Here is a 23,917-nt window from a genome sequence, read left to right as displayed (position 1 = left end):
TGTGAGATATCAGTCTTTTGACTTCTTATATGGGCTAGCACATAAATATTCATTTGCTTTTGTTCAGTATAGTGTTCTACAATATTAATTAGGTCAGGTGGTTTGATAGGGCTTTATTAAGTTTTGCCACATGTTCTAACAATTATTGGGAGAAGATTATTAAAATTTCTCATTATGGTTGTGGATCTATTTGTTGGCTTCGTTCAGTTCTGTCACTTTGCTTCATATATTTTGAAATACTGTTACTAGACACGTATGTAAGATTATTGTGTCTAAGTCCTGATGCATTGCTGTGAAATGTTTCCTTTTATCTCTGACAATATTCCTATCTTAAAGTATCCTTCATCTGATATTAATATACCCATATCTACTTTCTTTTGTCTACTCTCGACTTGTGTGTATCTTCTCCATACTTCTACTTTCAACCTCTATGAGATGTAAGGATATCACTTACAGACACAATAATGTTGCATTTTGCATTTTTGTTCAGTCTTACAGGCTCTGCCTTTTAATTGCACTGTTTATTTTGTTTACATTGGAAGTGATAATCGATATGGTTGGGTTTAAATCTACCATTTGTTATTTGTTTTCTGTTTATCGCATCTGATTTTTATTTTTCTATTTCCCTTCTTATTTCTTTTTAATTAATGTGTTTTATGTTCCATTTAAATCCCTACATTGGTGTTTTAGTTTTGCTTTTTTTTATTATATTTATAGTTTTTGCTCTAGAGAGTACAACAGAGATTCTTACTTTATGACAGGCTACTTAGAATTAATATTAAGATACTTGACATAATGTATAAGAGCTATAAAACAATACATTTCAATTAAACCTTTGTCCTTCCTATAATGTGTATATATACATATGTGTATATATACATATATATGTGTGTATATATGTGTGTATATATACATATGTATATATATGTGTATATATACGTATATATACGCACATTTACATTAGAACACTTTCAGTGCAATGTTTTTTTAATTATAAGAAGAAAAAGTATGTTCTTTTATATTTGTCAATATATTTTTGATTTCCAGTGCTATTTATCCCTTCCTATATAACCTAGTTACCATCTGGCATAATATCCCTTCAGCCTGAATAACATCTTTCAGCATTTATTATAATGCAAATCTGCTAGAAGTGAATTCACTTATTTTGCTTATCTGAAAATATTTTTACTTTACTTTACCAATTTTGAAGGATATATGCACTGGATATAGAATTATGGGTTCAATTTGTTTTTTCTTTTAGTACTTTAATGACTTCATTCCATTGTCTTGGCCTTTCCATTGCTTACTGGTGCTTGGTGTGTCCTTTTCCCTTCTCTGCTTCATTCATTTCTTTTTCTTTATCTTTATTTTTCAGGAGTTTGGTTATAAAGTACCTGACCATAGTTTTAGTGTATTTATCCTGCTTGGGATTTGCTTAGCTTCTTAGATCTATGTCTGTAGGAATTTTGACCTTTACTGTATTTGACAAATTTTAACATTATTTATTCATTGTTTCTGCTTTGTTCTATTTTTTTTTCTCCACATAGGTTAGATTGATATTGTCAATAGGTTGCTGACTCGTGTGTGTGTGTGTGTGTGTGTGTGTGTGTGTGTTTAAATCTTCATTTATCTGTGTATTTTAGCTTGGATAATTTCAGTTAATCTGTCTTCAAGTTCACTGATGCTTTCATTTGCCAGTTTCCAGTTTGTTAATAAGTACATCCAATAATTTTTTCCCCCTCAAACCTTGACGTTTTCAGTTCTAAAATTTTCATTCGGTTCTTTTTTCCATCATCTTCATTTTTTTCTGCTGATATTTTTTATTTGTTTACTCATTACGTTCTTTTCCTGTAAGTGCTATAACATTTATAGGAGCTATTTTAAAGTCCTTGTCTATTAATTTGAACATCTGGGTCACCTTCTGTTTTGTTTGTTTGTTCAATTTTATTGAGTGCTAATTGGCTGATTATGAGTTATGTTATTGCTAGCTTATATCCATGTTTCATAATTTTGTATTGCATGTTAGACATTTGTATGATATATTGTAGAGTACTCTGTATTATCTTTTGATAAAGATTGTGTGTTTATTTCCTGGCATTTAGATAAATAACTAGTAGATCTTCTTAATCTTTTTAGGGCATGTGTGTGTTTAGGTCTTGATTATTTTGCTTCTGTCTTTGATCCAGGGGGTGAGGGGATCTTATTTACAGTGTGGTCATTAACTCTAAACTGTGGCTGTTCTGAGGTCTCCAGTGAATGTCAAATATCAAGGTCTCTCCTTTCTGGCTTGTCTGCAACTTCAGGATATTCCAGCCCTGCACAACTTCTTGTATCTCTATTGAGCTCTCAGTTCTGTAGTAGCTGCTCTAAGCTGGGCCTTCGGGAGTCTTATCCTCAGCATGTTCAGTCCATCCATAAGCCCAAGATCCTTAGGAAATTCCCATATAATCTCCTGACCTCCATTCCATCAGGTTTCTTTTCTCTGGCACCTTGATCTACAAATTCAAGTCCCTTTAGCAGTCCTAAACTCCAATTTCTGCCTCCACAGTTCAAAATAACCACAGTGCTGCAGTTCAGCTTCCCTCTCCATTCCAGGGTTGGAAAGGATGCCTTGCAGAAAGCCAGGATCAATGTAGTACTTACCTCATATATTTTCATTCTCTCAAAGATCAAAGCCCAGCAATTTCAGTTGACACATGCCTGGAAACTGTTGCCTCATATTTTGTCCAGTATTTATAATTGTTACATCAGGAAGTTAAGTTTGACTGGTTATTCTGACTTCATGAAAGTTGACACATGGAGTTTTAAAAATTGGAAAATTGGGGGCACCTGGGTGGCTCAGTTGGTTAAACATCTGCCTTTGGTTCAGGTCATGATCCCAGGGTCCTGGGATCGAGCCCCACGTCATGCTCTCTGCTCATCAGCAAGCCTGCTTATCCCTCTCCCTCTGCCACTCTCCATGCTTGTTCTTTCCCTCTCTGTCAATCTCTCTCTGTAAAATAAATAAATAAATAAATAAATAAATAAATAAATAAATAAAATCTTTAAAAAAGTAAATAAAAATCAGAAAAATTCATGTAAATATATTTTGTCAACCTTACTTGATAATTTCCAGGGCCCTTTAGAGTATTCATAATGACTTCCCAAAAGGCATAACAATGGTTACATTGAAATATGGTAATTTGAAAATATATCTACTTCCATCCTTATCCCCAGGAAGGAAAACAGAGGCTGAGGCACCAGAGGCACTCTTCCTCTTTCGTGAATTGCTGAGGGTATTCAGTGTACTTGCCTCGATGTGCAAACTCATAGTTATAGACTGTGTACATGCTTGCTTCCCAGGAAACAATGGTGTTTTTAATGGAGAATCACACTGTTCCCTCAATATCTGCTCTCTGTCTCTAGAATAATCAGAATTCTGGAAATAATTCTGATAATAGTGATCTGCAATATGATATATCTTCTTACCCACTGGTCTCTCCAATTTCCCATTCCTACCTCACTTCTTTACTTGTAAGCTTTGGGCTAGAGGCTAAGTCAAATGGCTGTGTGGCATTATGCCTCATTAGGAGGTGTTAAGAATCTGAAAATCATATAATTTAACTCAGATTGATAAAAACATCCTCTATCAGAAAAAGAGAAATAGATTTATCTGGTTCCTCTGTTAATAATGGCCAAATTGAACCTTAAGCAGCATTGCCTTGATTAGCCTATTACAGGGAAAACACATTTTTTGAATTCTGTAAGTAGAGTGACTTTTCTCAACCTGCTGCTCAGGCTAATCCTTCTTGTTTGTGATATCAGATATAACCTAAGAAGTGTAACTAGCAGTAAAGTGAGTGATATGCCAAGTACCGTGTTAGGCACACCTTTATTGTCTTATTGATTCAACCTTATAGTGAAGATATGATTGGTATTAACTTATAGATAATACAACTGAGCTTCAGAGAAATTAATAACTTGTCCAAGTTGAAAAATTGGGAATTTGAATCTTTATGTCTGTCTACCTCCAAAATTGTTTCCAATATACCAAAGTTTTCATTATTTTATAATGATTTAAATTTACCTTGTTGTCCTGTAAGATATTGCAAGGAATGTGTTAACAAAACAGCTTTATTTTTAGAGAAATTATCTCAGTAGTTTTCCAGTAAAAAATTATCCCAAAAGTATATAGATAAAGATTCCATATCTGCTGAGTTTTTTTTTAAGTTATAAAATTAGATTTGTTCTAGTCAAAGCAACTCCGTTTTTTAAAAAATGCTTCGCTTGAGATAACGTATTTTAGCATTTTTTGCCTCTTGTCAGGATGGGAAACAAAAGTTCTCCTGCTTGACTTAATATTATTATGTCTGGCAACACAGTTGACAGAACAACTGCTAATATACCAAGGATTCTCAAATTCGGTACATCTGAAAGCCATTAAGGAAGTCAGCAAACCAGAAGCTTCACATCCAAATATTCAAAGGTTATACCCGAAGGGACTCTCTATCTCTGGAGTTTTGGACATAAATCGTGTGGCAAGAATCATCAAAGTTTTTGTTTCTTTCTTCCTTATATACAACCCAATAAAAAGGTAATGCAGTAAACAGGGGAGGTGCTTTTGTACATGAAAAAGATTTTATTTTTTAACTGGAAAGGAAAAAAATCAAAATGAGAAGGCCCTTGTATCTAGCATATGTTTGAAAAGTCAGTAATTTCTACCTACCGTAGAGTCGTCATAACTACTTATATAATAGCAAAGTTTGTTTACTCTGATTACATTTTCTATTTTGTTTTCCTAATAAACAATATATTACCACAAGTTTTAGTAAGTAAGCACTGTTTTTTTAAAATAACTATATCTTATATGGACTCCTTAATTTCAAGAAATTATTTAACTATTGAATATGAATGATAAGGCTATGGAAAGTTCAAGTCAAAAGGGGCATTTGAGATTGCCTAGTTCAACAAAGTTCTCGTTTACGCTTAGGGGATCAAGTGACCTAAGACAGAAAGTGATCTTCCCAATTTGAACAGATTATAGATATATAGGAATAAAAATCCAAGTTTCTTGAAGCTTTTTCATCAATTATTTTGACTCAGAGTAGATTTTTTTTTAATTCCAACAACTATGGAATACATGGAATATGAGGGAAATTAACAATCATGGTGCTTACCTTCATAGAGCTTAATTCATATGTAATATGCCAACTAATGTTAACTTATGGAGAAAAAAAAAGCAAGGTAAAGGATTAGAAAGTGAGGAGGAGGTGCTAAATTATGTAAGGTAGTCAGGGAAGCTCTCTGAGATAGTCAGATTTGAGCAGTGACCTGAATGAAATGAGACCAAACTGTGTTACATGAAGACATTTTCAAGAACCGAGGATCTCAATTGTGAGGGACTTGAAATGGTTATGCTTGTTTTTGAGAAACAGCAAGGAGACCAGTGGCTGCAGTGCAGTGAGTGTTCATTCATTCATTGTGCATTCATCCCATGGGATATTGTACCTAGAGCAGTCAGGAGGAAATTGAGATCTGCAAAGAACAGGATGAAGGTAAATTGTAATTAGGCTCCATTTATATTAACTATACAGGATTATACAAGTCATGTATTCCTAGTTAAGTTGGGAAGCATACATTTTGCAAGTATATCCTGAGCTCAAGTAGTATTCCAGCTTTACTTGTCATCTGGTTGGAACCGCTGGGTGTTGTTAACTTTCCAGGACAAGGCAGGGTGAGAAAGTATTTGAAACGTGAAAAATAATTGGTCACATAATGACTTGTACAACACTAGAACAAAAAAATTTGTTTTCTGTCGCAAATGCTGCTGAGAAAGTGAGTTCTCCAAAGTAATTTCGGAACCCTATCAAGGGTCATGTTCATATTCCACTGAAATCCAGGTCAGATCAAGCTGAATAAACTTAACATTTGAAAAGATTTTTTTAACTTATTTTCTTTAAGATTTGGAAAGATTCTAGAGTAATCAGTGTGAAAAGTAAACAGCATTTCACATATCTGCATACATAATGTACATGTGGAGATGTTTGTTTCATCAACAAATAGTTCTACAAGCGTGGCTGTGTAGCTACAATGAACTGATTGCTTGGGATAATAGATATAAACACACTTCATGAGATGCAATATGTCTACTGGTTAGTCTTTCAAAGATAGAACACATCCTCCTTATTACACTTGTTATTTACTCTGCTTTCATTCTCTGCACTGGATTAGGGTAGTCTAGGGTTTTATCACCTTTGGCTTTATTCTGCTTGTCTCAATTACGCACTAGATTTATTGTCATTCCAAACACACTTTTTTTTAACCTCATATCCTCTTCTGAATATATGTGATTGCCCAGATGTTTGCTGAAAGCTTTAGATAATTTTTTTTTAAAGCATGTGTGTATGTGTAATTTGTTTCAGCTATAATGGGAACAATCTATGTAGGGCAACACTTAACCAGTAACAGGTTCCTGGATACTGGAGTGGATGCAAACTTCTATGACAAAAACACAAAATTGAGTGTCTAGTTACATGATTGAATGCATTTTTCTTGCAATAAGTAAAAAATTAAGAAGAATAATGAGTTGGAGTTTTTGTAAATTTTAAAAGTTTACAACCTGTTTCCATGTCCTTCATATTACTTTTCTTAACTCAATTTATAGTTGCACATGTGAAATCCAAAGAAGTTTAATCACTTGCTACTAGGTACGGACCCAGGAGCAAAACTGATTTTTTTACTCTAAGTATAAGACATTTCATTTCTCATTTACACAAAAAGAGGGATAATAGCAACTATATTGTAAATTCTTTGATGTCCACCTTTGTATTTGTATTGAAACTATGTAAATAGTGGAAAGGTTGCACTTAGAATGATTGTCCAAATTTGCTCAGTGTTCATAACGTTTCTCTCACCATTTCTACAAGGCTGTCTTTGTCCCCACAGAAGTGCCTGTACTCAGCGTCTGACATTTTTTTCCACCTGAAATGTTTTGCCCTAGCCAGGTATTTGTTGCCTCATTTCCGAATTCTGACTCTGCAAAACCCCCTTGGATTGAGGTTAAATGGAATACTTCACTTGACTTTTCATTTCCAATTAGAATCTGGGTGCTCTGTCTGGGGTCCACCTTGCCAGGTCAGAAGTTCAAGACCCAGTCCCTGCCTAATGCTATTCCTGGCTCATGTCCCTTCCTGATATCCTGGATTTTTGCTGTTTCAAGAGCAGACTTTAAACAATTGTGAAACTCAATAGAGACCTCAGAGCTCATTATTTGCTAAGTAAAAGTGTTATTTTTCTCATATATAAAAGAAAATGTAGTAATTATCTTTGATGGAAGTGGGTTTTATGATGGCTCGTCTCAAACTGGCAGCTTGGCATCAAATGCAGCCTTGGTTATGCAGTAGAAAGCAATGTATGGCATTGCAAAAAGTATTGAACCAACAGCCAGGAGCTCATGGTCTAGCTCAGGGCCTGGATCTCCCTGTAACTTCCTATGACTCTCAGAGCAGTTATGTTACTTTGTTTTTGTTTGGTTTGAGAGGGGCGGGGGGTGCACAAGCTCACGCCCAGAGGGAGAGAGAGAATCTTAAGCAGGCTCGATGCCCAGCACTGAGCTGGATATGGGGCTTCATCTCAGACCTGACTTCATGACCTGAGCTGAAATCAAGAGTCTGGCCCTTAACAGACTGAGCCACCTTGGGGGGGCCCCTTCAGTTACTTTGTTAAAGTCACCAAACTATCACCAAGCAGATTTTATCTATCTCTGAGTTTTCATGTCTGTGAAGTATACTTCTAAATAAAAAGGTTGTGTCAACATATGATGATATATGTATACAATTCCTTGTCCCATATATCTTCCTTCCTTATGTATAATTTAGTCATGAAACTTTCAAGAGTCCCTTAGTATCTAGGGTTGACTAGTACTGAGCTAGGTCTAGAAACAAAACCTGTGAAATTATTTTGATTAGTCTGTTTTTTAAAAAAAATATAGCTAGTAAATATATAGTAAAAAAAAATATATAGCTAGTAAAATCAACAGTAAATTTTAGCGTTTTCTAAGTCCTGCAAGAAAACCAGAATTTAAAAGTATCTTATAAATTAAATCTGAATCACTTTGTTTCCTCTACATGGCAGTGATTAAACTTTGTCCTGATTATGTTGAGACAAGGTTACAGAAGAGCCCCATAGGCCCATCACTTACTTCTGTGTTGCCAGACAAGGAATATACAATAGTTTTATTTTTTCTTCGTTTTCTCTAGTCACTTTGTTTCTCTGATTCTTTCTTTTTTTATTGAGATAAAATTCACATACCATAAATTTCATGTTTTTAAAGTGTATGTTTCAGTGTTGCTTTTTTCCCAAGGTTGTACAAATATCACTACTATCTAATCTCAGGATACTTTTATCTCTCCAAAAAAAAAAAAAAAAGTAGTCGCTCCTTACTTACCTGACCCCCAGCTCTCGGCAGCCACTAATCTAGTTTTTGTTTCTGGATTTGCCTCTTCTGGACATTTCGTATAAAGAGAATCCTACAACATATGGTCTGGGGTGTCTGGCTTCTTCCACTTGGCGTAATGTTTTGAGGTTCATTTAGGTGGTCACATGGGTCAGTCCTCTGTTCTTTTTTGTGGCTGAATAATATTCCATTGTGCGTATGGGCCACATCCTATTTATCCATGCACTCATTGATGTATGAATTGTTTCCACATGATGAATAATGTGCTGTGGACATCTGTGGACCTGTTTCTGTGCAGATACGAATGTCCAGTTCTCCTAGGTACATACCTAGAAGTACAATGGCTGGCTCCTAGGGTAATTGTATGTTTAACATTTTGCAGAACCACCAAACTGTTCTCCACAGCTGCTGTATTATTCGCATTCCCACCAACAATATAGGAGGGTGATAGTTTCTTCATAGCCTCACCAGGACTTTTTATGATCCATTTTTTTATTACACCCTTCAGAGCGGATATGAAGTCATACTGCAGAGTCTTTTATTTTTCTGATTCTTTAGCCACTAGATTTACTTAAAATTGAGAGTGTCCTATGGCATTATATTGTTATTATAAATATAGTATAGATAGATACGTATATACTTATTATCAATATATAACAATAACATATACCATCTGTATTATATATATGTGTGTGTATAATGTTCACAATCGCCTTTCCATTCCCCTTCCCATCATTTCAGTCTCATTTTCTTGCTCTATAATTTTAGAACCATTTAAAACCAAGAGAGCCTCTTAAGCAGTGTCTTTTTATCACTGAAGGCTTTCACCAACACTCATCGATGCATCACTGAGCTTCCTGCAAATGAATCCGGGGGACTAGTCTGTGAGTATCACCTAGAAGGACATGTTTTCACCCAGCGTTAGTCCCGCATATTCCTCAGTAACTTAACTGCAGGTGTAATGCGTTAAACCATTGGAGCCTTACACATAAAAGTTACGAGGAAGAAATTTTTCCAGTACATCGTGAAGACAGCAGTGACAATTCTGAATGTGTTTCAAATATAGAATTCTTATTTACATGTAGTCGAAGAAGATGTCATCACATTTGTTTTTCTTCTGCTTATCTTAGAAGGGAAGGTATTTCTTCGTTCCATGAAATATATTTTGTCCATTTGACATGTTAGGATTTGATTTCATTGTATTGATTATAAAATCTCATTATAAGTCAGTAAGCAAGACTCAGGCAGGAAAGGTGATCTTGAGAGGCAGTGATTGTGAAGCATGAAATGTGAGTTCTGGCACTGATGCCGTCATGTGTGTGGTGTGTGTGTGTGCGTAACTTGAATTGATCAGATAACCTTTTGGTTATCTTACTTACCAACGATGAGGTTGAAGTAGAGGATTTTTAAGGTTCCTTCTTGAATTAAAACTCTTATTCTATGTTTCATTGAAGACCACACAATGTAGTAGTAATATTTTTTCTACTACTTATCCTTGGGTGTGTTATCTGAAATTTTGATTATTAAGTTTAAAAAATGTTAGAAGAGATTAAATGAAAAGTTACTGACAGTAGGCAAAGAGGTGATATACCTGTGATTTTATGGAACAAACTTTGACTGCATAACAGATCCATGTACATATAAGCTGGTCCCTTCAAAAACATCGGTGAGCCTGTGTGTGCTGTGGTTGTGTTTGATTTTGATTCCCAGGGATACACTTTACATGATAAGGGCCACTAAAATGTGTAGTGGTCAATCTCTTAAATTTACAAAATATTTTACTGGGACCAAACCTGGGCACAGCCTTGAGTAATGTTAGCCCGATAAGTGATTCAAGCCTAATGGTTGTGTTCTGTGAAGTAAGGTTTGTTTAGCAAGGAAATCTTGCTTCTTGATTTTGATGAATCTTTGTAACCAAGTGCCATGGAAACTGTGTGCAATTGCCTCTGTTTTGTTCTTAATACAGGACCTATATTTCAAGTTCATTGCATTTAAGCATTTGCCAGTTCACGTTTAAATCCTTTCTCTCTTTTATATTTTCTTTTTTTTTTTTTCAGGATGTTTTCACTCCAGAATGCAAATTTAAGGAATCTGTATTTGAAAACTACTATGTGATTTATTCTTCCACACTGTACCGTCAGCAAGAATCAGGCCGAGCATGGTTTCTGGGACTCAATAAAGAAGGTCAAATTATGAAGGGAAACAGAGTGAAGAAAACCAAGCCCTCATCACATTTTGTACCAAAACCTATTGAAGGTATGAAATGAACTTCTTTTATTTTTAGGCCCTGATTTCTGTGTGTTGATGCCTGTTTTGCTCCTTGTCCCTTGCTTGGTGGGGTTTACTTAGAGTGCAACAGAGCAAAACAAAGTTTCAGAAAACAGAGTAGTACCTCTTCCTTAAAGAGACCCAAAAAAAAAAAAATTCTATTACAAATACTTAGCACGTATTAAAACAACTGCTTGAATACAGAAGTTAGAAAATTCCTGAAAGTAGAAAAATAGTGCTTGTTACCAGTTGGAATGTAATTTCCTTCTCTAGTTGAACACAATAATTTAATTCCTCAAGCTACACTCTTGAAAAGCCAATCATGCTATTATAGTGCTTTAAAGATTGCAAAAAGCCTTTAGAGATATGTTTATATCCTAATCTATACATCTTTGTGAGCAAATCTAACAATATGGTGTATTAATTTTTCTTTGTATTTTCTAAGGAAAGAAAATAGTATGCTATTTACTGTGATCAATAAATATTTATCCTTCTCAATTTTATCCTTCTCAATCCAGCCTATAACCTCCCCTCTCATGATCATTTAATACAGTGTTCACTTATTTAAGGTTGATTGGTGGAATAAATAATTTTATGCTAAGGAAACCCCTTTTGGACGACTTGTTCCTTATAGAAGATGAGAATATACCATTGGGGTAACCACTTTTGCTGTATTCATTCAAGCTCTTTAAGACTGGCTAAGAAAATAGCAATAACCGAGACATTTACTGATAACCTTCATTTCTGAAAGTCACATTATAATCACTTAAAAGATTAGTTCAGCTTCCTTGTCTGTGGAAATGAGGCGATGGAGGCAGCACATGACAATTCTGTGACAGAGCCAGGTTTTCTGTCCCCTAAATATCTACAAGGCATGTCAGGTCCACCAGTGTAGTGTCACAGCGCCTGCTGCACACTACAGAAACAAACAGTCAGTCAACAAACATTTGTCAGTCAACACTGTGTAGGAAGCACTTGGGGGAAATGTGACATTCGAAGCTCTGAGTGCCTTTCAAAACTGCCTTCACACCCTGTGCTTTTAACCACGCAAAGCCGAACTTTCCTCTTGTAATCTATTTTCATTATTTGGGGACACATGTAGTTCTTTGGCCCTCCTCTCCCCACAATGTCCATCCACTCACATGCCTGAATATGCCGATTAGTCTTTGTAACGAACGAATCCAAGAGTCACTACTTCTGTGGGGGCCTGACTGTCTTCAAGTAGAATTAAATATTCTGTCACCTTATCATTGTATACAATCCTCTCCCCTAGAACTGATCACATTGTATTAAATTTACCTGTTTGCCACACTGTCTCCTCTTCTCCATGGCTTGATCGTTTTTTGAATGTGCAGAACAAGGTTTATTTTTTCCTCATATATCCTTGTTGCTTGTATATTATCTTGCATATCATAAAGAGACATTCAATAATCTGTTGTCAATTAATAAGTGAACACACAAGTGAACAAATGAATAGGTAAGTATGAAGGCAAAGAAGAATTCTATATGCTGCAGATAACCTTATAATATTCTTAGAGATACGAGATATGCGTATTAATGGCAACAGTATAACGTAAAAAGTGATGTATTTCATGTTGCTGGAAATGATATTGGGATTTAAGGAAAGACCTATCACTTCCACCAAAAAAAAAAAAAAAAAGATATTGAAAAGTTGATTATTTAAATGTAATTTTAAGGAGAGGCCAGGTTCAGAGCATTAGAGATGAGAGGTGGAGATCAAACAGACAAAAACACTCCAGGTGCAGTGTGAATAAACTGTTAACACTTTTGCATCATTTGTTATTGGAGCGTAATTAACATTATATGTTATACATAAATATAATATACACGTTATGTTCATTCCAGCGGTACAATATAATGATTCAACAATTCTATACATTTCTCAGTGCTCATCAGGATCAATGTACTCTTAATCCCCTTTATCTATCCCACCCATTCCCCTACCTACATCCTCTCTGTTGCATCATTTTTATTTGCACATTTAAATAGATTTTGTTGTGGTTGAAACAAAAGTAGCACATGCGCATTAACAATTTTTGGAAAATTCAGGAAAGTATACAGGAAAGGAAAAATCCACATGTTTTGTTCGGTGTTTTTATGGAAATACTTTTCACACTGATCCCCCCAAAAGAGGAAAACACATCTCTAACCTACCCTCCTAATCATGACTGCTGTCTGCACTTTGGCTAGTCAAGCTTCTTCAGACTGTGTGACCATGTACACATTTCCCAGAGTAATGGATTCATTGACTACATTCTTAGTCCCAGGGCTGCCTCAATTCTATATTTATTGCTGCATTTCAGTACAAATGTAGGAAGGGACCACTAGACATTCCTAATTGTTTACTTTAGAATTAGATTTGGTTATGTCCAATACGAAACCCATGTTAAGAGCAGCTTAATCAGACAAAGTTTTATTCTCACCAACCAAATCAAGAAACCTGCCATCCAGGGCCTGTTCTGTGGCTCCCCAGTTGTTAGGGACCTCAGCTATGTCCATCTGAGTGCCGCTCTCCCTAGCGTGTTGTACAAGTGCTCCCTGCACTACCAACACAACCACACAATGACCCTGGTTCTACTCTTACCCCCATGATCCAACCAGAATCCTCATTCCAGTCAGAGGGAGGAAGAAGGGATGAGAAAGACAGAAGCAAACCCTGTGCCAGCGTTCTCTTCAAGAAGCTCCCCATTAGCCGCCATAGCACACTTAAATCCCAGGGACTGCAAGCCAGTCAGGTGGTCTCACTTAGGTGCAGGGAAGCCTAAGAAGGTAATGTTTCTGCTGGATGGCTACATGCCAAATAAACGTCCTGTTCTTTTGAGAGAATAGCAGAATGGGACTGGGACAGAAGAGCCTCTGCTTCAACCTGCCATCATCTTAACTTTAGAACAGCCCTGATTTCCTAATTTTCTTATTGATAGTGTTTGGTTCATTGTTTTGTTTTTATTTTTTCTTATTTATTGATGTTTTAGAATGATTTTCCTTTTGCTCTAAGGGGGAAAACAAAGTCCATTCTAAATCAGATTCACTAATACTTGGATTTGTTTCCGAGGTCTCTTCAGATGGTGGCAATGAAAGCTTAGGTGTTGGAGTATATGGGATATGATAAAAATCACTTCCAAAGATGAAAGCAAGAATGCAATTGTTTCAGAACAAAGACCTTTTAATTCCATAGAAATGTCTTTGCCTTTTGTCTTTGAGAACAAGGTTCACTTTTTTGAACAAATTAGTTAACAGTTCTATAAATGCTTACTCCATACAGGTATTGTGCTAAACATGTCTCAGTTATCCCCTTTTATTTTTCATTCCATTTCTATGAAGTGGATTCTAATATTATCCCCATTTGACAAATGTGGAAAATGAAGCACAGAGACATTGAGTAATTTGTCCCATGTCAAGCAGCTTGTAAGTGGCAGAGGCAGAATCCAAGCCAAGGCATTCTGACTCAAGCACGCGCTTAATCTCTGTGAAGACTAGTGAAACTGCTTACAGTCTGAAGTCTGAAATGTAACCTCAACATAGCATAAGACCCTAGCAAATGCTTTTGAATACATGTCTCCTATATGCTTCTCTCCTTTTTAAATCTAGCATATGCTTGGTCACTCCTTAGAAATAAAAGCCTTTTCAGATTCATGGAGAACTTCATGTTCTTATATTGTTAACAGACCCATGAAATTCCTCAGTTCTCCCACACCTTGTTTGCACTTCGATACCATTATTATAATGCAAAAATATGAACAAATTCCCAGTGATTCTCCATGTAGCTATGCTTTATGTTATCAAATGATGTAATTATATAATCGCTATTAGTATCAAAGATATATGCACTTGAGGTTTTATTAGGCATTATTCTGCCATGCAGCAAGAACTTCTTTCTCCTCGCTAGGATCCCCAAAACTACTCATGCTACCACTACTACTATTACTATTACTAGTCTTACTGCATCTATATACAGTTTACTGTTTACTAGGCAGGTTGCCTATGTTACCTTCATTAAACCTCACAGCAGCCTTATGTTATCACCTTCATCTTACAGATGAAGAGACCAATACTTAAAGTAATTAAGTAAGTACGCACGCCCTGGCCAGTCACAGGACTAGATAAATACAGAACTGGGATTGCAGTTTAGGTAGCCTGCTGCCAAAGCCTATACAGCTACCCCCTACCCTATATTGCCCTTCAATCTGAAGTAAGCCTGTGGATATGCTAATAATTGGAAAAGTCAGTGAGAGCAAAGCAGACATGTTATACCATGATACAACTTGAGTAGTAAGCTAGCTCTAAACCATGCAAAATGGAGACAGGTGTATATGATATGACAAGATAAATCCATAGTGGTAGGTAATCAGATAAGATAGTTATGGGAATGCCATGTTAAAACTAGGCAAGAAAGGATTAAGAAGACATCACTTCTTTTTTGACGAATTTTAACAGGCTTCATTTCCTACTCTGCAAAAGAAAAACATGGAGCAGATAATTCCTAAAGTTCTTTGACAGTGACATTCTGTGCATTCTTTATAAGCACTTTATTGTAAAATCATGTTTCTTCATGTAGCCTACCTTAGGATTTATAAATAAGATGATTCTAAACACATTTCCTTTATTGAATTATTAAATGAATAAAGTACAGTTTTATGAGCTATTCCCATAATGGATGATTTGTAACTTTTCTAAAAGGACTAGGATGAAAAACATTCTAGCCATACTCATTGTAAAGAAAGTATTAGGTAATATTTTTTCCATAGGACAATTATAAAGCACATAACTAGAAGACACTTTCAGAAAAGAAAGAAAATGATGGCTTTATAAGAGGTTGGCCATATTGCTGGCTAACTGGAAAGGTTGTCAGTTATCTTTAGTTTTTAAAGGAGTTTTTATAAACCTGTAAACCCACCACTGTAGTGTTACCAACAGAGTCCAGTACTGACTGTGGACTGTAAATGTCCCCCTTCCCAGGGGCAGGGAATTGACCACTTACAGGGGGAAAGCCAGAGAAGGTTTGTTTTGTTTTTCAAATAGCTCTGTCTTTTCCCCAGTCTTGATGATGATATAATTTTGAATGTCGGGATTCCCAAAATTAAACTCTGCCAGTTCCAGGATCTTTAAGTCCTGCACTGATTATAAGATAATAATTACCCACCAGCCCCGTTCCCATCCCGGTCTCACTTTCCATCCTGGGTTTAGAACACAGGTGGTGTTAATGAAGGGTTGCAAGGCCATCTATTCAGACAGATGGATGGACTTGATATTTAAACCCATTACTATGTACACTTGCATGTCAACCTTTACTTACATGGGTCCCCTCCCCTGGAATTTAAGACAACAGCACAGGATTCATGATTCCCAGTTTTGCCCTTTCAGAGCATTGTTCACACCACAGATAAGTAACTCCCCCAGATTTAAATTGTCTTGGTGGTAACCTCCCCCTTTAGCTTTAGATACAGCAGCCAAATACTCTTCGACAAAGAACAAGATACAGTCTCCTCCTTTTCTCCTCCCTCCTCCAAGAAGCTCATTACTCAGCTCCTGCAGGTGGTTGGGTATTCAGAATCTAGTTCCTTCCTCCTGAAAAGAATGTGTGCACTTTCCAAAGACTTAAGCTTCAAGAACTTAATCCTGGGGGGAGAAATATGCTTCTACAGTAAAATTAGTAAATATCAGTTGAGAGTCATTGCTACAGAAATATTAAACTCTAAACAAGTAACATTTGCTAATTTCCACCTATATGTTTCCCAGTGGGGAGACAAGACACACACACACATACACTCACACAAGGTATAAATTATCCATTTTTCTTGTTGTAAGTCTTGATTTAAGCTAGTGGAATCGGATTTAAATGCCAGCCGTATAACATTGAGCGGTGTTTACCAAACATCAGTATCCGAACTATTTGGGGCTACAAATTCTCAGGCCAGATCTCCAGAGTGTTCTGGTTTTATTGTCCAAGTGATTATGATGGCAACCAGGCCTAAGACTTAGTGTTCGAAACTGAATTGGGTGATTCTAGGCTTATTTTGATCAGGTCTGGCCATAGGCAATTATTTAAACTTATTCAGATTATTGTGATCAATATTGGACTAAGCCTACTCTAACATAGAGTAAATTGTCACTCTGACACCATGAAATTGCATATATTAAACACGTTACATTTTGCCATTTCCTACTGCTATTAAGATGGCTGTATTCTAGTGCTGAGTTAAATATTATATGGAGTAGGAGCTAACACCAATTATCGCACTAAATTGACATTGAGAAGAAGTAACCTCATACAAATCAATTAATCAAGGATAAATAAATGTCTAATTCTTCTGATAAAAGTTTTGCCAATGATTTGCTAAGTAATTCTGAGAAAATAATGTTCTCTCTTTGCCCTCAGTAATCTCTGGAGATGAAGTTGATTATAAATGTCATCTGTTTCATAGGAATAATATGAAGATAAGACTTTGTAAGAAAGTTGGATAACCCAAATCTGTCAGATCAATCCAAAGTGCATTTTTCATTTTCCCTTGGAAACTGGACGTTGTGTTATTGGGTTATGTCCTGGAGAAATGCTGTGAGGTGTGGTATTCACTAAGGGATTTGAGACAATGAAAATCAAAATTTGGAGAGAAAATAATCTCTTCAAAAATCATATAGTGAGATACCAAAGAACTGAACAAATCAAGAGTCCTAATGTTTTAGAGCTCTAATTGGGAGGATACTAATGGCAAATTGATTTTGATATTTTTATTTCAATTGACTGGAAAGAAAACTAAATGGTTTGTTTCCCAGAATCCTCTTTTGGACCCAACCATACTGAAAGACAAAAACAGAGCAAAAAAATACCTACCACTGATATCCCTGATTGTTTTAATTATAGCGAATAACTGCAATTCTCTCTCTCTCCCTCTCTCTCCATCTTTGAGTTTTGGATCTCTGCCAGCCTGTGACACCTTCTTCCCCCAAACCAGTATAACTCGTTCAAAGCAGCATTTTCCTGGCTTGGAATTTAGTCTTTAATGAAACCCTCCTACCTCCCCCTGCCACATCCTTCTGCCATATCTCTCCCTCTCCTGCACACATACATCTGATCTCCTTCTAAATGAAGATGTAGATCTTTGTGTTCACAGTGTCTCTTAACTCTTTATAATAAATATTTACAGCATACTGGGTACATTCCTTTGGCAATACAGTGCTTCTGAACCAGCACTTAAAATTCTTCTACAGTTCCAAAGGGATTCCTTGTGACATTAATTAAAGTGTGAAATTGCCTCATGTTAATTGCTCACACCCTTCCATGATCTGCGATTAAGACAATTAAATATCTTTAATGGTACATTAACTAACAGAGCAATCTAACCTTTCCACTTCTTAGAAATTACAGAGGGCCAAGGAAAATTCAATTAAATTGGTAGCAATCAAAAGATTGGTCGTATTTCATTCTTCTTTGATGGAAACTGATATAAGATGGGGGTTCTTTATAGCGTGCCATTTATGAACTTTATCAGAAACTGAAGTCGCATTGCCTGCATTTGGAAAACAGAATTCTTCAGCAACAACTACAATTGCCGTCCACACAGGTTTTCCAATCTCCCTTACAGAGCAATGCTGACAATCAAAGGTTTACACCCAGTTCTCCCCATAATCATTAGAACACTCAGGAATCCAGCAGTTATATACAGAGCAATGCTAACAATCAAAGGTTTACACCTAGTTCTCCCCATAATCATAAGAACACTCACCTTTTAAATGATTTTCAGGAATCCAGCACTTACATAAATAATAATTAGTGGCAATGGTATTGTTTTATATACCATTGGTGTGGCTCGTTGTTGTTAACGTGTTTCCCTCCCCAGAGTATCATTTAGTAGTCACTAACACTTCAGGAGTATGCAGGATAAGATTATCATCCCAATTTTAAACATGAGGAAACTGAGTTTAAGAGAGGTTAAATAACTCACCAGGTCCCTAGATTTAGGAAAAGGTAAAACTATGACCAGAGCTGTTATCTCTATCAAAGTCTGCCAGGGGATCCAATAAGCTGCTAGAGAATTGACCAATGGGTCTATATCATACAGTCAATAGTGACAAGAGTGATTTCAGTGGTGTAGCAGGGAATAAATCTAATTGGAGTGGATTCAAGTTATCACAGGAGGTAAAGAAAAGAAGAAAGTAATATGAAATCACACTTTTGAGAAGTTATGCTATAAAAGGGGTAGAGAAGTGGGGAGTCAGCTGGAGAGAAACATGGTAGTTACATAGTGGGATTGCTTGTTTGTTTAAAGCTATTAAGGCATATTTGTAGACTGAAGGGAACAACTGGGAAGAAGTAAGATTTGGCATTACAGGAGAGATGGTCACCGAATAACACTGACCAAAGCGGGTGGGATCACACACGGAAGTGGCAAGTGGAGGGCAAAATTTAGACAGGCGTGGGAAGAGTCCAAGCACCAGAACATGTGTGAGCAGATGTATGCAGGCAGGTCATTTTCACGGTGGAAATATAAAAACCTCCTCCTCGGCTGCTCTTTTCTAAGTGAAATACGAAGCAAGGTGATTTACTGATTTAAAAAAAAAAAAAGGAAGAGAAGAAAGGAGGAAAACAGGAAGGAGAGAGAAGGAGAGGGAGGAGAGAAAGACAAGAAAAGAAAGAAGACTGGCCTATAAGCTAAGTCTGAGGAGGGTTTGAGGAGGAAGGAGAAAGTATGGAATGGCCCCTTAAGAAGAATGCGAGAGGAAATTGGCAAGAGTAATGTAGGAGGGTTCCAGGAAATGCTGAGGACCTCCATGAGGTTTGGGATCGAGATTTTGACTTGAGACCAGTCAATGACGTTTTATGTTGTTTGTTTCTTTTTCCAGACACATTGAACTATTTGACTATGAGCAGGAACCCTAGAGTTAATCACACATGAAGTTTAATGCTGCTTCTGCCCTGTAGTGCCCTGCACTACTTCTAACAAACGACCCTTTTTGTTCTTCGGTTTCCTTAGTTGCAAAAGGGACCAATAAAAGTGTCTATCTTTTGCATCATTTAAAATAACCAAAGTGTATATAAAGTACAGATAAATAGTAAGAGCTCAATTAACAAGAGCCATGATTATGAGGACGCTGACTACTTAGGAGGTGAGTGCCCACTGGATGGTACCTGCACCTGGGTTATGACAGTTGTCTGATTTATAAATAATAGCAACTTCCGGGATTCCACTTTTTTTTCATATTTTTAAGAAAGGCATTATTTTGGTTTGTTTTCCAAGAGCAATTTATAACTAAAATAAATGAATTTATTGAATGCTCAAAGTTGCAAACAGGGATTCTGAGCTAGTATAATGGCAAAGAATACTTGCATCTTCTGATAATTGCATGTGCAACAAAGGTACCAGCAACAAGAATATAATAGAAAAATGGTAGCTGGAAAGCCTGTCCAGGAAAGACCTATACCATAATCTTACAAAGAGAAGATGTGTTTTATTTTTGACAAGATTTCAATGCTCAGTGGTATATATTCGGTCTCTCTCTTTTCTAACGACACAATCTTGTATTTAAAAATAAAGCAAAAGATAAATAGAGCAAATACCATAGCTTATTCTAAAGTTGGTAGCTTATGGTCTTGGCACGACCAAGTGAAGCATTTTATTTGTGATATCAGAACTGCAGGGCTTTCTATAGAAATATAGCCAGTGCATCTCAGGTGGCCGTGAAAATGACAGCCTTCACTATGCCCAGTAACAATGTGACTAGTATCTGTCATACGGGTGTGTTCTGCTCACATTAAAGGGTTGAACGGGGGATTTCTAGTGAATGCTAGGTCTTAATACACGATGTGGGCTATGCTATTAGAAACTTTCATGTGTCATTGTGTCTGCACATGAGGAAGAATATTCTCTCATCAAATCTCTCTACCTCATTTTTACCCTGAAAGCTGCAGTGAATCCTTCTGTTCCAGTGTACTATGGATCAAGAAAATCAAAACATGAATAAAAGGAAACATCCAGAAGGAGGAGAAGAGAAAGGGGGAGGGTGATGAGAAGGGGAAGAAGAGAAATAAATTGAAACATATATCAAAATAGAGAGAACATAGAAAACTGATTTGAAGAAAGAACCAAACAGAAATGCTTCCCTTTTCAGAACGTTGTCTCCTTTAACCACTTACCCAAAACCATTATGATACCACACGTGTTAGAGAAATAATGATATTTATCTCAAAAACATCCTGTGGGATAAAAAAGAGTAATTATTTTTTTTGTGTGTGCTTTAAAGAGGAAAGAGGACAAGGAATGTGATCAAGAACCACCCAGAAGTGCCAGGTGAAAGAGCAACAATGTTGTTGATCAACCATTGTATCATCAGGACGCTGAACATTCTTGATATTTAGATAGTGAAACTTTGTTGGGAAAATAGGGTAAAGTGAAATTAGAAACACAATTGGAAATCAGTTCTATGCCAGGTGGTAGCCATTAAATCATGTCCACTATAAATAAAATCTGTATCGCAAAAGTAGTCCCCAGGGTCTCAGATGAGACACGGTGAGATTGCAACATCACAAATTGCCTAAATCAGAGAACTTGTTTCCAGTTGTTAAGTGGGCCGTGGCACTGAATCTGAGTTTCTGAGAAAGGTGATTGGGGAGCTGGGAGAACAAGAAATACAGGGAGTTAGATTTTTTGTTTGTTTGTTTCACTTTATTCCCAGTCTGGAAATTACTCCTCATCATAAGAACTGGAATATCAAACTGCTCTCCTAGCTGAAGTGGGCCAAATGCACACAAGAGGACACAGGAAGAAAATATTCAAAAACAAAGAGATTTTTTTTTTTAACGTAAAGCCTCCTAGAGCAAAATAAATCTGTTCCTAATGAAATAATAGCTTATTGTAATAGAAAGTGATGGAAAACTCCCCCCCCTTAAAAATTATTGTACTTTGAAATAATGCAAATTAAAAGATCTGAGGTCATTGCAATTATTAATAAGGACCTGATTATCAGGAAGAGAAAAACGTAATCTTGCATAGTATGGGGCTGATTTGAGAAGCACGAGTTGGGAGCTTGTAGAATTTATGTAACTATTTGGAGTTCAGAACCTAGGCAGTTTCCTAGATATGCTTCTTTTTTTTTTTTTTTTTAAGATTTTATTTATTTAGTTGACAGAGATAGAGACAGCCAGCGAGAGAGGGAACACAAGCAGGGGGAGTGGGAGAGGAAGAAGCAGGCTCCCAGCAGAGGAGCCTGATGCGGGGCTCAATCCCAGAACGCTGGGATCACGCCCTGAGCCAAAGGCAGACGCTTAACGACTGCGCCACCGAGGCGCCCCTCCTAGATATGCTTCCTAAAGGTTTCCCACAATTGCTTAGTATATGATTGGAAATTAATACCAGAATTCCAAAGTCTAGTACTAGTAGCTGTATAAAATTGTGATTGATTTTTACTGGAAAGTATATGTGATGCTCCTATTTGGGATTAGTAATTCTTGATTTACCATTTGTTGTTTGTTTAGTCTTCTTCAGTGCTACATGAAGCTCCCCACAAAACGAAAGGATGACTCTTCTCCACATGTTAGTTAGCTTAACCAAGTGAACCCCACCTTTCAGTTGTAGTCAGAATTATGGTACTTGGAGTATATCAGATACTATGTATAGTAGATAAACAGCAGATTTCACATGTAACGCTGCCTCAAACTAGGTCTGTGTCTAAGAAATTCCAATTGTGTTTGCAAGTTATCAGAACTCATCAAAGTTTCAGAGGCTGCCAACCATTCGTTATAGGATCCGTGCAGTGAGATTCAGTTTGACCGATTCTTCCTGACTAATCTGACTGGCTGTATTCATGTCATGCAAACATAGTTAGACATTTTTCTAGATAATGAGATTGAATAAATAGATTTTCTCTATACACTCCTGTACTTGATGGACATATTTTTTTAACTCTTCGTTCCCTATCAAATTGAGGCTGATAGACATCAGGATCATGCTTTAAAATTTCCAGCTTGGAACTCAGGAAGTCTGACACAAGTTAGCCCTGCTGGGCTTATCCCTTCCTACTTTTCTATTTTACCCCATTCTCCAACCAGTCCCTGCTTTTCTTATATAACCTGCACTTCATTGCTTCACTCCCTTTCGGTAGCCTATCCATCTCTCTAAATCCTGTGCACCCTTCAAGGCTAAATTAGCATCGAATAGCTGTTGTTCTGTACTCATTTCCATTCACCTCTCTACTCTGGCTCTGAACACCCTGTGATTTGTGTGCACATCTGTGCTCCCCTTCTTAGCCTTGAGCTCCATGATGGCAGAAATCAAGTAGTCATCTCTCGCAGTTGCTATGGAATCTAGCAGAGTGCCTGGCACAAATCTAAATGTGCACCTGTTTATAGAATCAACGAACAAATCAATGCTTGTAGCAATTCAGCTTTGGATATTCGCAAAAGAGTAATTGACATTGGAGGAGAGACAAGAACTTGGAAAGGCCATTTTAGGATGAAAGTGATACAATGTTATTTAAGCCAAGTCAAAAGGGCCAATAAATGTTTTTGTGAACCAGTTCCATCCTACCAAAGGCTTCTAAGATACTCTGCATCTCCCAAGTCTACATATGAGCATCAGGATGAGTCCCGTCAGACAATTTTCTCCACTGGCCTCCCATCGTTCAGTAATTTACAGCTTTAGCTCCAGTCAGGACACTTCTCTTCCAGACAACAACAAACTCTTCTAAGAGCTGTCTGATAGAAATATCATATGAGCTACATGCGTAATTTAAATTGTTCTGATATTTACATTTAAAAAATAAAACAAACATGACAAATTTTAATAATATATTCAGCCCAATATATCCAAAATATTATCTATTTAATATGTAACTAGTTAATTCATTACTGGTGAGATACTGTTCTTTTTGTGTGGCCTTTAAATTTAGTGTTTTATACTTACAGCACATCTGAATTGAACTAAGCACATTTTAAGTGCTCTGTGATCACATATGGCAAAATAGATATTATATTAGGCAGTGCATTCCTAGAATATTCTCATCAGATTTTCCTATCTTCTTACCAACTCTATACCCCCTCAGTTATATCTCAATTCTCTCCATCTTTACCATAGTACCAAGACTAATATTTTTGACTATTAGGGAATTGTTGGCTCTTTTATGCAAATAAGACATTTCTGGCTTTAATAGTCATTTCTTTGTTTACAGCTTACACTCAGTATTTGTGTGTCTGTGATTTTTTTT

The 23,917-nt window shown here is 36.5% G+C and overlaps 1 protein-coding gene across 2 annotated transcripts in view; it reads left to right on the top strand.

The window, feature by feature from the left end:
• The window catches only part of FGF12 (fibroblast growth factor 12), a 537,632-nt gene that overhangs the window by 508,136 nt on the left and 5,579 nt on the right, over positions 1-23,917 (top strand). For both annotated transcript variants that reach the window (XM_057306659.1, XM_026496455.4), the window contains one exon: positions 10,492-10,690. In XM_057306659.1, the coding sequence (XP_057162642.1) occupies positions 10,492-10,690 (199 nt within the window). The remainder of the gene's footprint in view (positions 1-10,491; positions 10,691-23,917) is intronic.

Source organism: Ursus arctos, unplaced genomic scaffold, assembly GCF_023065955.2.
Source record: "Ursus arctos isolate Adak ecotype North America unplaced genomic scaffold, UrsArc2.0 scaffold_4, whole genome shotgun sequence".
Classification (NCBI taxonomy): domain Eukaryota; kingdom Metazoa; phylum Chordata; class Mammalia; order Carnivora; family Ursidae; genus Ursus; species Ursus arctos.
The sequence above is the reverse complement of the archived record's forward strand: the minus strand, read 5'-3'. Positions and strand labels throughout refer to the sequence as shown.